The sequence below is a fragment of the Mirounga leonina genome, unplaced genomic scaffold (genome assembly GCF_011800145.1).
Source record: "Mirounga leonina isolate KUSES-001 unplaced genomic scaffold, KU_Mleo_1.0 Mir_176, whole genome shotgun sequence".
Taxonomy (NCBI): Eukaryota; Metazoa; Chordata; class Mammalia; order Carnivora; family Phocidae; genus Mirounga; species Mirounga leonina.
This window is the reverse complement of record NW_023270454.1, coordinates 27967704-27980319: the sequence shown is the minus strand read 5'-3', so window position 1 is coordinate 27980319 and position 12616 is coordinate 27967704. Positions and strand designations below refer to the sequence as shown.

The 12616-nt window shown below is 38.5% G+C and overlaps 1 protein-coding gene across 4 annotated transcripts in view; it reads left to right on the top strand.

The window, feature by feature from the left end:
• Positions 1-237: 237 nt before the first annotated feature.
• Positions 238-12616, top strand: part of TMEM144 (transmembrane protein 144) — a 55890-nt gene continuing 43511 nt past the window's right edge. For 2 of the 4 annotated variants that reach the window (XR_004682410.1, XM_035022828.1), the window contains exons 1-5: positions 238-787; positions 4952-5123; positions 7294-7416; positions 9362-9461; positions 11095-11175. Coding sequence is in view for 3 of the 4 variants with exons in the window: in XM_035022828.1 (XP_034878719.1) it covers positions 5015-5123; positions 7294-7416; positions 9362-9461; positions 11095-11175 (413 nt within the window). In the remaining variant the exon portion in view is untranslated. Of the gene's footprint in view, positions 788-4951; positions 5124-6604; positions 6717-7293; positions 7417-9361; positions 9462-11094; positions 11176-12616 lie in introns of those variants that run through there. The other 2 variants (XM_035022829.1, XM_035022830.1) reach the window with 2 other exon arrangements.

Genomic DNA, 12616 nt, shown 5'->3' with positions numbered 1-12616 from the left:
AAACTAAACAAAACAGAAAATCTCAAGTTTCAGAGGCCTAGAATATATGTTCTTACATGGTACTCAGTACCTATTAGATAAATACACAGAAAAAAGGGTCTGGGTGCATTTAGAAAGGATTAGCGATTACAAGTGAAATCCTGTGATGGCACAGAGATGTTAGTGACATTAGTAGTTCAGATCAATCTCTTGATGGTGATCACAAGTTCAGCTTTAGACAGCCTTTTATGATTGTACGAAATTCCCTGGCCTTTTGATTCATCCATCAACAGTACAAACACTACCTAGCTCTGTGACATTTAGAGGGTGGCACGCACGGAGCTCCCTGAACAAACATCTCTTCAAATACACAAAAGCCTTTCTAGTTTGCTGATTGATTGACACACGGTCTGAGGACGCCTCCTCAGGGTCACGTGAGTCACAAGACCAGGCACTCCTGCGCTGCAGCTGGAGGAAGGCGTTTCTCAACCTGCTGCCCTGGCCTCCAGGTCTCCTTTATTGTAGCGCTCCGCCTCCTCCCGCAGGTCTGTCCGTAATTGTCCCCGCAGGAAATAATGGCTTGCCGGGCAGCCAGGTCGCGCCGAGGCACGACCTGGGTCACAGGTGCTAGATAGAGCCCTCCCTTCTCCCACCCAGTCATAGGTCATTTGTCCCGGCAGGAAGTAAAGGCCGACCGGGCTGTCCCAGCAGCTGGGGGAATAGGCGGGTGCAGGCTCCGCAGCGGCGCAGTGGAGACTGATCGAGTGGGTGCTGAGCCCGAGGAAGTTTCAGCGTCAGCCCGAGCGCAGTGAGTACAAGCAACTCAAAGGAAACCCAGTAGCTTTGCAGCGGAGTGTCTCGTGATCTTTTTCAGAATGCGCTGATGATTAAAAAGAAAAAAATCAAAGCTCAGAATAAGTATATTCAAGCGCTGAGAATTTTAGCCAAGATGCTGGCAGAGGTTGCCAGCAGAGTTGAGGAAATTAACATGAAACTAAAACTGAAAGTTGCCTTAGAACAAGCATTATTGATCAGAACGTGCCAAGTACTAACAAAAAAAGTTCTACATAGAAGTTTAAATTGACAGGAAAAATTGAGAGAAAAAAACATTTACTAATAAATGAAATAAAAGTACAAAAATAAAAATGAATGAATGTAGTTTAATAAAATCTCAGAGGACACTTGAAAGCAAGCCTTTCAAAACTACTTTTATTTAAGTGATTTGAGACTTGTTAGTTCAACAAGTCCGCACTAAAAAGAATTGGGAGTGATGCGCTAAAAGTGATATTGCTTTACTTTTGCATATAAATTTTATTGATTTAGAAAGATAGATTCTTCTTTAAAGGTAGTGCATAATGCCAGCTTGCCAGCCCACACTGAAATTAGATCACTTGCTTTCTGAAACATACCAGAGCTATATGCAATAAATTTCATTTATTTACTGGTAATAACTTTAATTAACATTGATAATGTTCAGTCAGCAGGCAAAATGCAGTTCATGCACTCTGATTAGCACTTCAAATTATTACTTCAATTGGAATGAAATCTAAGAGGTTTAGGGCTGTCAATAGTCTTTAATAAAGCCATCTTTTCACTAAAATAATTTGCCACTTCTGAAAGTTAGGCATTCTCTTATCAGTGTGCTTATACAGGTTTTGTTTCACTCTGCTTATTCTAATTTAAACGAAAAAAAAAAATTTCTTAGCTATCACTAAATCATGTGTCTTCTTAGTCCAGTGATATCCTTCCCAGATAACTCCTGTTCCTCTGACCTACTATAGTTTTGATATCTTAGCACCAGTACACCCGCTTGACTCTTGAGCAATAGTCCATGTGCAGGGCTAAAACTTTCTTTGCGCCTAACAGTAAGACTTATTTTTATTGAAGTAGTAGTATTGTGTCAGCGTTTCAATATGTCTCAGAGTCTCTTCCTCAACTACATCCCCAAAGAGGATATTGTCTGACTAGCATTTGTTTTGGTTTGTTTTAAGAAAGCACATACAATTTCAAATAGATGTTTTTCGTACGAAGATTTTTTGAGTAATTTTGATGTTATCCCTGTTTTCAGTTAAATTGTTCTTAATAATGCCAAAAAATATGTATTGTAGGTAGTTCTATATTTAATATTCTCTGCAAGAACACATAAGGAACAAAACATGGAAAAATGAAACACCTTTATTTTTTTAAGATTTATTTATTTATTTGAGAGAGAGAGAAAGCGCACCAGCGCGAGCATGGGCAGGTGCAGGGAGGGGCAGAGGAAGAGGGAGAGAGAATCTCAAGCAGACTCCCCACTGAATGTAGAGCCCCATGCAGGGCTCGATCCCAGGACCCTGAGATCATGACCTGAGCTTAAAACAAGAGTCAGACGCTTAACTGACTGAGCCACCCAGGTGCTGCAAAATACCTTTAAAGTAAATATTGCAAAATAAAATAACAAGGAAAGGTGATTTCAGATGTACTTTATTCAACACACATCCACAAGAAGTCATCACAACATTAAATTTGGAGGGAAAAAAAGACTGGATTGATTATCTTCCATTCCGGAAGGCTTAAGGAGATGAAGTGAACCTAAAAGTCAATGTACAAAATATGATTTCAAAATGGTATTATGAAAAGACTCTGATTACCTCCTGTGATAAAATGACTCGTGTTATTTTTTTCTCATGTAGATTATACAACTAAAAGAGTGAATTTGTTCAATAGCCTTTTCTAATGTTATGAAAAATGTCTGATTCTTGGCTATTTGTGGTTTGGGTCCTTTTCTTCACAGGGAACCAGAACTTTTTAATAAGCTTAGCAGTGCTGTCCAATAGAACTTCCTGTAATGGTGGAAATGTTCTATAATCTGCACTGTTCAGATAACCACTGGCTATATGTGACTATCAAACATTTGATATTTAATTAGTTTGACTAAGGAACTGATTTTTTTTTACTTAATTTTTTTTTAAAGATTTTATTTATTTATTTGTTAGAGAGAGAGAGCATGGGCGAGAGAGAGTGAGCAAGAGTACAAGCAGGGGTAGCTGCAGGCAGAGGGAGAAGCAGGCTCCCCGCTGAGCAAGGAGCCCGATGCGGGACTGATCCCAGAGCACTGGAATCATGACCTGAGCTGAAGGCAGCCGCTTAACTGACTGAGCCACCGAGGCGTCCCTTTTTTACTTAATTTTAATGAAAATTTAGTTATCCACATGTGGCTAGTGGCTATGAAATTGAACAGATGGCTAACTGCCTCACATTGTTCTGCTGACCAGGTGATGGTATTGTGCATCATACCCACTGTCGATCTTGTACTTTAGGAGATTCCTTTTTTTTTTCCTTCCAAATTTTTATTTAAATTCTACTTAGTTAACAGATAGTGTAGTATTGGTTTCAGGAGTAGAATTTAGTGATTTATCACTTACATATAACACCCAGTGCTCATCATAACTAGTGCCCTCCTTAACGCCCAACCCCCATCTAGCCCATCCCCCACCACCTCCCTTCATCAACCCTCAGTTTGTTCTCTATCCTCAGAGTCTAGGAGAGGGATGCCTGGGTGGTTCAGTCAGTTAAGCACCTGACTTCGGGTCAGGTCATGATCCCAGGTCCCGGGGACCAAGTCCTGCATAAGGCTCCTTGCTCAGCGGGGAGCCTGCTTCTCCCTCTGCCTGCCACCCCACCCCTCTTGTGCTCTCTCTCTCTGACAAATAAATAAAATCTTTAAAAATATATATTAAAAAAAAAAAAAGTCTAGGAGATTCCTGAAGGGATACTTCAAGGACCTAAACCTTGAAGAGATTTAAAAAATTCTTGAAGAGATCTTTAATGGATTCTTCTATCTGTTCAGTTATTTTTCTTTTTAAGTCATAAAGATATAAGGTTTCACGAACTACTTAAAGTAATACACACCATGAGGGTACTACTGATGAGGAAAGTGCCTTTCCCTCTAGGTAATCCTGAGTATGTAGCAGCAATAAAATCTACATGTGCCCTTAAGCTCCTACCTGAAATTTTTAAAAAGCTTTTGCTTTTGAGGCACTGATAGTTCTTTTTTTATGTATTTATATAAAAAAGGGGTAGAGGGAGAAAGAATCTTAAGCAGTCTCCATGCCTAAGCAGAGCCCCAAGCTGGGCTCGATCTCATAACCCTGAGACCTGAGATCATGACCTAAACTGAAAGCAAAAGTCAGATGCTTAAACTGAGCTGCCCAGGTGCCCCAGACTGGAAGTTCTGAAAGTCTTCACACATGCTCTCTCATTTGATTGTCACAACAACCAATTGAAGTAAATTGAGTCCTGGTCAATAAATCTTTTCATTATACCAATCCACCTACACAGGAGAATTTTTTTATAATATAATAAGAATTATCTGCAGGGGGCCTGGGTGGCTCAGTTTGTTAAGCATCCAGCTATTGGTTTCAGCTCAGTTTGTGATCTCAGGGTCCTGGGATGGAGACCTGCGTTGGGCTCCGAGCTCAGCGGGGAGGCTGCTTAAGGATTCTCTCTCTCCCTCTCCCCCCCACCAACTTGTTCTCTCTCTCTCTCTCTCTCAAATCAGTGAATGAACCTTAAAAAAAAAAAAAAAATTATCTCCAGATCTTGGAAGAAGTTAGGTTTTCAAGCTCTGAAGACAAAGTTTGTTTTTGGGTTTTTTTAAATTGTAGATTAATGATCAAAAACTATTTGTTGGTAAAATAAAAGAAAAAACAAATGAATAAACATGGAGTGTGAACATAATACATAATTTCATAGTGTCCTAACATTTTACCTGGAAGAAGGAATCTTAGCATACTTTCAAAAAGCTCAATAAATATCATGTAGAAATCAGTTTGTTCACAGATTCACAACTTCTTTTTTTTAGTTTAATTATTATTTTTTAATTTTTTAATTTTACTTTTTTTATTTTATCATGTTATGTTAATCACCACACATTACATCATTAGTTTTTGATGCACAACTTCTTAATGGTTTTGTTTTTCTTTTATTTCAGAAGCTCTTGAAAAGGACATCAAGTGTAAAGTGAACCGGGTCACTCTCAGACAGTGCTGGAACCATGAGCAGTAACGGAACAGACCCAACTATTGGTTTCATCTCCTCTTCTGTAGCTGTCCTTTTGTTCGGCTCAAACTTTGTACCACTTAAAAAATACGATACTGGTGATGGTAATTATTTTTCCTTCATGGTTAACTTTAAATTACTTTTAAATGTGAAGTTCTCTTTTTTGGTGGTGGTCTTTCTTTTTTTTAATGATGGCTACAAATTTTCTTGTACCTGGCGCCAAATGAATAGAGCTTATGATAAATCATTCGATAATGCTCATGCCAGTTGATCTGAGATTTATTCAGTATGGAATAGTCTGAAGGTGTGTTTCATGGTAAAGCTGGGAGAGTGACTGTCAGGAAAGCTTATTAGCCTTACCTGTTATGTTTACAAAGAAGAAAGTTAGTTCTACTAATACACACTTGTTTTGAAAACATGAATTTCAAACACGCTTCGTATAATAAAGAACAGTTTGAGCACAACGTGAATTTTGTGCTTATGTGGCATTTTGACTCTGATACAACACTAGGTGAGCACAGACAACCACACCCAGATGAATAAAGATGCTTGGGAAAGCACGAGATGCGCTTGCACACACGCCCCTCAACATCCCGCAGCTCCCTCAGCACCACACCTGTTCACATCTGGTGTTAGGATCCCCCCATCCACCAGCTTCACAATAGCTCACAAGCTGCCACACTTCTGATTCCCACTCCCATAAGCAACCTTCAAGTCTTTTTCAGGTTGAGGGTGCCATATTTATTGTAACGCTTGTGAATTTCTTAACCACTTAGCCAGTGTAAAACGGTACTTTTTTTTTAAAATTAGGTTCCTGTCTTTTTTTTTATTAGGTTCCTGTCTTTTTTTTAAATATGTTGTTGATGAAATGTTTTTTGAGCGTTGTTCCCTTTTCCCCCATAAAAGCTCTGTGGTTTTTATTATGTGATTTTGCAAAGTGCGGTGCTTTTAGGAACACAAGTGACACATTATAGTTGACCTGACCATAATGTGAACTTCAGGGAAAGAGAAGCAAGAGGCTTTTTTTTTTGGTTTTTGGTTTTTGGTTTTTAATCCACCTGCCTATAATACGATAGCCAGGAGAAGGAGATGTTCCAATGTTATGCTGAACACCTGGTGGGAAGCAGTTACTTTATCACCTCATTTCCTTATATCTTGCTACTACTTAAACAATAGAATTACAAATCTTTTTCTTCCAGAGCCTTTCTTCTCTTTTTCTTTGGAGTTAGGATGGAAATGGAAACTACTAAAAGAAGAACAAAATATATACTAAGGGGTAGAGGAACTGGCTTTTAGGAGTCTCTCAACAACTGTGATCTTAGACAAGTCTTATCAGCTCTTTTGTTCTCAGTTTCTCATTTGTGAAATGGAGAACTTGTAAGATGAAGTTCGCTTTCACCTCTGTGATCTTCCTTTTTTGTCCTAGAGGCTGACAGCCATTTTTTTTTCCCTCTCGTCCACCATGAGATTGAATTGAAATAGGCAAAAATCTTCCACAGGTAGAGTCAGAAGTGCTACACTGAGTATTTCTTCCTATATCGACTTTTTCTTTAATCTTTTAATCCCTAAACCCTTGATGGAACAGAAGCCTCAGGTACACATAGACCTCATATCACCATGTCATCTTCAGCTAACTGGCAAACGGCAACCCGGAGCCCAGAAAGAAGACTGCCCTGACCCAGAATGCTAATTCTCAGGTTTGTACTGTCTGGCTCATCACAGGCATTCAACTCTAAGTGTGAGAGGTCTGCATGTGCCCATAAGTGGCTTTGTTTTTATCCCGAAGGTGGCATAAATGATCCCAAAAGGCTTAAATTACTCTTGTGCTATTCTGAAGTTCTTAATGCCCCATGTTTTGGTGAGAGATGGCGCTCGGTGTGGCATTCAAATAAAAATATATAGACTTGGTCTTGCTGGTACTCTTTGGTAGAAGATTCTAGATTTGTTTAATTAGTGAAACAAACAAAAGAACTTTAACCAGGAATGCACTATGCTTGGCATGCTTTGGAGTAAACAGCGTAGGTTTAAATTCCAGCTCTACAAACCGTTAGCTGTTGAGACAAGTTGCTTCATCTCACATTCATTTTCTCCATCTTTAAACTACGGTTGACTATGACGCATAGTAGTTGTAAAAATTATAGTAAGTGTGCAAAGTACCTGCATATAGGCTTTCAATAAGTTGTGACCATTCCTATAATAACTCTTTGGTACTCCTAAGCTTTAATTTACTCAAATCAGTTTGAACCACTGAAACCAATTTCTTTTTATTTCCAGGAATGTTTCTCCAGTGGGTGCTTTGTGCCGCCATATGGTTGATTGCCCTGGTGGTCAATCTGATATTACATTGCCCTAAATTTTGGCCTTTTGCAATGGTTGGGGGCTGCATTTGGGCAACAGGTAATGCATGATATAATTTATTCTGTAATCATTTAATACTATGGTCAAAATTACTGGTTCATAATAAAAGGAGATAGCACAAACAGCAATTCTGAATAATCCTTAGGCATAGATACTAGAAATTAGTTTAGTTTCTTTCATTCAGATGCTCGATAAGTATTTTGGGTACATTTCCTGACTTTTTTCTCTTAATGATTTCTTTCTTAGTTCCTGATAGAAAATTATAGCAAAAATGTTTCAGTTGCTCTCTATCTGTTCAAGCATAACTCATATATTAGTTTAAGTGCTCCAGCCTTTCTTTCTCTATGTTAATCGGAAAATATTTTTTAAATAGTAGTCTCTACTAATATAGTATTTAAGACGTGTTCTTAAAAGTAGGAAAACAGACACATTGTCATTTCAAAAGCACTGGCAAAAAAACAAAAGCAAACAAAAATCTTCCCTTTGTTGCTTTATCAATACCTTGAATTATATCACTAGAATTTATACCTTTGTTTGACTGGTCAGGATGGTTTTCCTTCTATTAATATAAATATATCCCAGGAGAATTCTGTTCTCTTTAGCAAAAAGAATTCCAAGTATCAAGGATTTTTAGAGGTTAATTTGATTAAAAGCAAATAAATTTTAAAATGTTAAAAACTTATTGGGTACCCACTTAATTTGAATCTCTGCAGAATTAAATGATTTAGTGAAGTCCTGACTTGGAGGACAAAAGAGTTCATTTTTAAATTTCCACTGGGATTTAAATTATTATACCTCACTTGGTATGATTATGTTTATCGTGTCTACTGGGGAGAGGGAAACAGAAAGCTCCATGTAGCCTAAGATCTTTATAACAATATAGTATTTATAATTACCCAGCAGATTCCATTGGGATTCAGTGGGGGAGGGCTGTAATTTGAGAAATGTTGCTATGGATGGATGCTATAGGTCATAGTAACTGAGTGGAAATGGGGAGTAGAGGGAAGGGAGCAGCCAATGATAATGTAGGGATTTTATCACTGAGGGATGAAAATAGAGAGAAGTATGTGTCCAAAAAGAAAAATGATGAGTTCAGTTTGGGATCTTTTGAGACTGAAGTTCCTGATGTTCCCACAGTGGGGGACATCTGGTTGGAGGTCTCTTGGTGGGAACAGAGCACTAAAACTCTGGAGAAGGTCCTGGCTAGAGCAATGGCACTGGGAGCATGTGTCTCTAATTGACAGCTGAAATCCTGAAATTAGGTCAAGTGCCCAAAGAAGACTATATATAGCAAGAGGAAGAATGTGTTCAAGGGAAAAATTTAGGGGGCACCTAAAATCCGGAGAGTATGACAAGAAAGAGTAGGCCGTGAAAGAGAGAGACAGGAGGGAATCAGGAAATGAAGGCATCTTGGAAGCCACCAGAGGAAACCTTTCCGGAGAAGGTTGTAGGACTGAGGCCAGACTGCTAAGAGGTTAAGAACTATAAAAAAATAATCATGCATTTGGCCTTGAGTGACCTTTCAGAGCACAAAGCAATGAATGCAGGGTTCTAGAAGATAAGTCAATGAGCATGGAAGAGCAAAGTCTGGGGCCATATTGGGTCAAAGACGTCTGTCAGTGCTTGGCTCTGGTTCAAGTCTAAGAGGACAGTCACTACTAATTTTATCATTGACAGTTTCTGCAAAAAGTTTTAGAATAGAGACCTATGTTAAGGATAAAGAGCATTGGTGCAATTAGGCAAAGAGCTAATTCATCATTTTTCTTTGTAGGATTTTGTTTTATGCCTAGTTCTTTTAGGAATCATAAACCTGAGTTTAATACCAAAAAAAAACGTAATTCTTTTATTTAAAAACTGAGGAATTGTGCTTTCCTAACTTTGTCCAAATCCCATAAGCTTCATTTGAAGTTAAAAATTAATTCAATTTATACATGTATTTTTGTATTAGAAATAACATATTTTTTCCTGTATGTTACATCTCCAGGGAACATTGCTGTTGTCCCAATTATCAAAACCATTGGTTTAGGCCTTGGAATCTTAATCTGGGGATCATTTAATACCTTAACTGGCTGGGCAAGCTCAAGGTAACACAAAACAATTTCAACTAAGATTCTCTACACTGATGTAAGGCAAGTCCTAGGGATTGGGTTAGCTGAGAGGAATACCCTGGTTTTTACCCTCACAGAGATTACAGCTGGTAAGACATACACGTGAAATATGCTACTTTTAATTATTATTTGCCCTAAATTCTAATATCTGATCTAGATATTTGGTTAAGATACAGTAAGGAATTATCTCCTTGGAACAGAAGAAGGAAGAGAGGAAGGGAACTGATGTGTATTTTCCCTTTTTATTGTGTGACAATTTGCTGGACCTGTTATATGCATCATTCTCCTCTCATTTTCACAAACATGAGGTAAGCACTACCTATAATTATAAGAGAGCTGAAAGACAGGGAGATTGGGTAACTTGCTGAATATCACAGAATGAATAAGCTAGGCTTCAAACACAGGTCTTCTGGTTCTAAAGCACATATTCCTCCTGGAGCCTGGGCCAGGGTCAGCAAAATATGGCTCACCTTCCCAGCCATTTTTGTAAATAAAGTTTTATTGGAACACAGCCAAACCCATCCATTTCATATTGTCTCTGGCTGCTTTTACACTACAGTGGCAGAGCTGAGTAATTGCAAGAGACCATCTGGCCCACAAAGCCTAAAATATTTACTCTCTGGCCCTTTAAGGAAAAGTGTGCCAACCCCAGCTCTAGGGGGGTCCAGCAAGTTCACCACAAGCCCCATGGTGTCCATTTATATTTAAAGTTACATGAATAAAATTTGATAAAATTAAACATTCAGTCCCACAGCTGTACTGCCCATAGATCAAGTGCTCAATAGCCATAGACGACTAGAAACTACCCCATTACACAGTGCACCACAGAAGACCCCCATCAGCGTAGGAACTTCTGTTTGACTGTGCTGCACTTGTTCAGCATGAAAATTAACATTCAAGTTGAGTTTGGGGAAAAGGAGTGGAAGGGAGGAGGTCACCCTTACCTTACTTTTTGGGCTCCTCTTCCCTCTCAAAGCATTATAACAACCTCAGTAAGGACAAAATGAACTAACCTCCGATCTGTTCTTTCCTGGCCTTTCCCCATGCTTCCACCAGCTTCTTACAAGTGCTATTTTCTTTTGCTTTTTCTACTTGCCTCTTTCATTCTTGCCCTGAATGGTTCACAGTAATTGTTAGTAACGATTGCTACAATGTCAAGGCATGAAAAAATATATATATATTTATAAGGTGATGCCGAAAAGTGGTGATCCTTAACCAAGCAGTTACTTAAAAGTCTGTCTCAATAAATACTATGCAAAATTGCAGCCAATTAAGTAGCATTCACTTAGCCACTAATCTATTTTGTCTTCCTTCTTCCTTAATAAGAAAGGAACACTCACAAGTACTTTTACATATACTAACTCATTTAAAATATCTTCATAAAAAGGAAGGGATATATATGTATAATAGTTATACCTATCTTATAGGTACCCCATTTTAAACATGGGGAATTGAGGCATGGTAAAGAGTTAACTTGTTCAAGTCACAATTACTAAGAGAGGGATTTAGGATTTGAATCCAGGAATCTGACCCTGAGTCCATGCTCTTGAACACTACGATGAACACGTTTTCAAAAGTACCTACTTTGATGTAACTTTCTCAATTCCAGGTTTGGCTGGTTTGGAATGGATGCAGAAGAAGTATCAAAACCGGTGCTGAATTATGTTGGAGCTGGATTATCAGTAGTGAGGTACAGAGTCGTTTCTGATTTAACTGTTCTTCCAAACATTTAGAAAACCTTTTAGAGATCCCAATGTGTTTACATTTTTTTAAACCCATATTTCATAAAAGTGACATGATTTGTCCTCAGATTCTTCATTTACATGCACAGATTTGGCTTTCAAGGACAAAAAGGGCCAACTCTGGGGTCCCAAGCCCTGGCTTTAGTTCTCAAAAGCTCTGAGACCCCCGGAAGACCGTTGAGCTGCTTTGAAGCTCGCTTTCATTTATCTGTGATCTTTAGAAAAATCATAGTACCTAGCTCATAAATTAGAATCAAATGGCACATTATTTTGCAAACTAAACAATACTGTGTAAAGAAATGTTATGCTGTCTCCCCGATGCCTCTGGAATAGCCCTTGATTCTCTCCTCTTATCGCCTCTCATTACGCACTTCCTCTTTGCCCGCCAGTTTCCACATTCCTATCCCCTCATCTCTTCTTCTTATCCCAGTCAGATAACTACTCTCTCACGTATGAAAACACGTATCCACTTAAACACGTGTTTTTGGGATGTATCTGTGTCTAGCCGTATGCACCACATGAATGAGGATGAAAATGACTTTAAATCTCTATATGGCAGTGTTCAATCAATAAAACTCCAGCAGGAATTAGGTCACTTTAAATTCAGTCCCCTTTCCCTTCTAGACTCCATTTATATTCCCTGTCAGTGCTTCACATAATGGATAGCCCTGCCTGGAAAGACTTTGGTACTTTTTTATTCTGCAGGGAAAGAACACTATATTTCTCTTCCTCCTGCAATGATGGCTTTTCCCCAGCCACATTCAGGAACAATCTCTTTGTCATGGAAATGTTGCCTAAGAGAGTGGTCCTAGGCCAACTGGAGAAGAAATAACATAGATTATTCTAAAAAAGCAGATTCCTGACATTTTTGGTTCGAGGCAATTTTATGTATTTTGCACAACTGACAGGGCATCCTAGCTTTGAATAGCACTCTCAAAAACAATTTCTTTATGCCCCCAAATTGTAATGTAGCATGCCTTCTTTTTGACTTAATAGTAATTTAAGGCCAGTTTACTCAGTCCGTCAGGCATTGTTTTTCTCCATATTTCTTCTTTCTTTAGAACGTGTACATTCTCAAAAACTGCAAATTATTCATGTCCTACCCACTTCTACCCGTATGACCTTGGGCAGATTACTTAATTTCTCCAGGCCTTGGTTTCTTCATCTGGGGCTAAAGTGAGGAAAATAATTATGCCAGCCTTATAAAATATTTTGAAGATGAAATGAAAAGAAATATGCTAAGTGCTTTGTATACTGCTAGGTATATGGCTAATGCTCTATAAATTGGGTAATTTTTATTATAATAATCATTATTTGTATCAATAGCTAGTTCATGCTCAATTGCTGGTTTCCCTTTGGGTGTGTGTTGTTCAGCTCTGTGGTAAACTA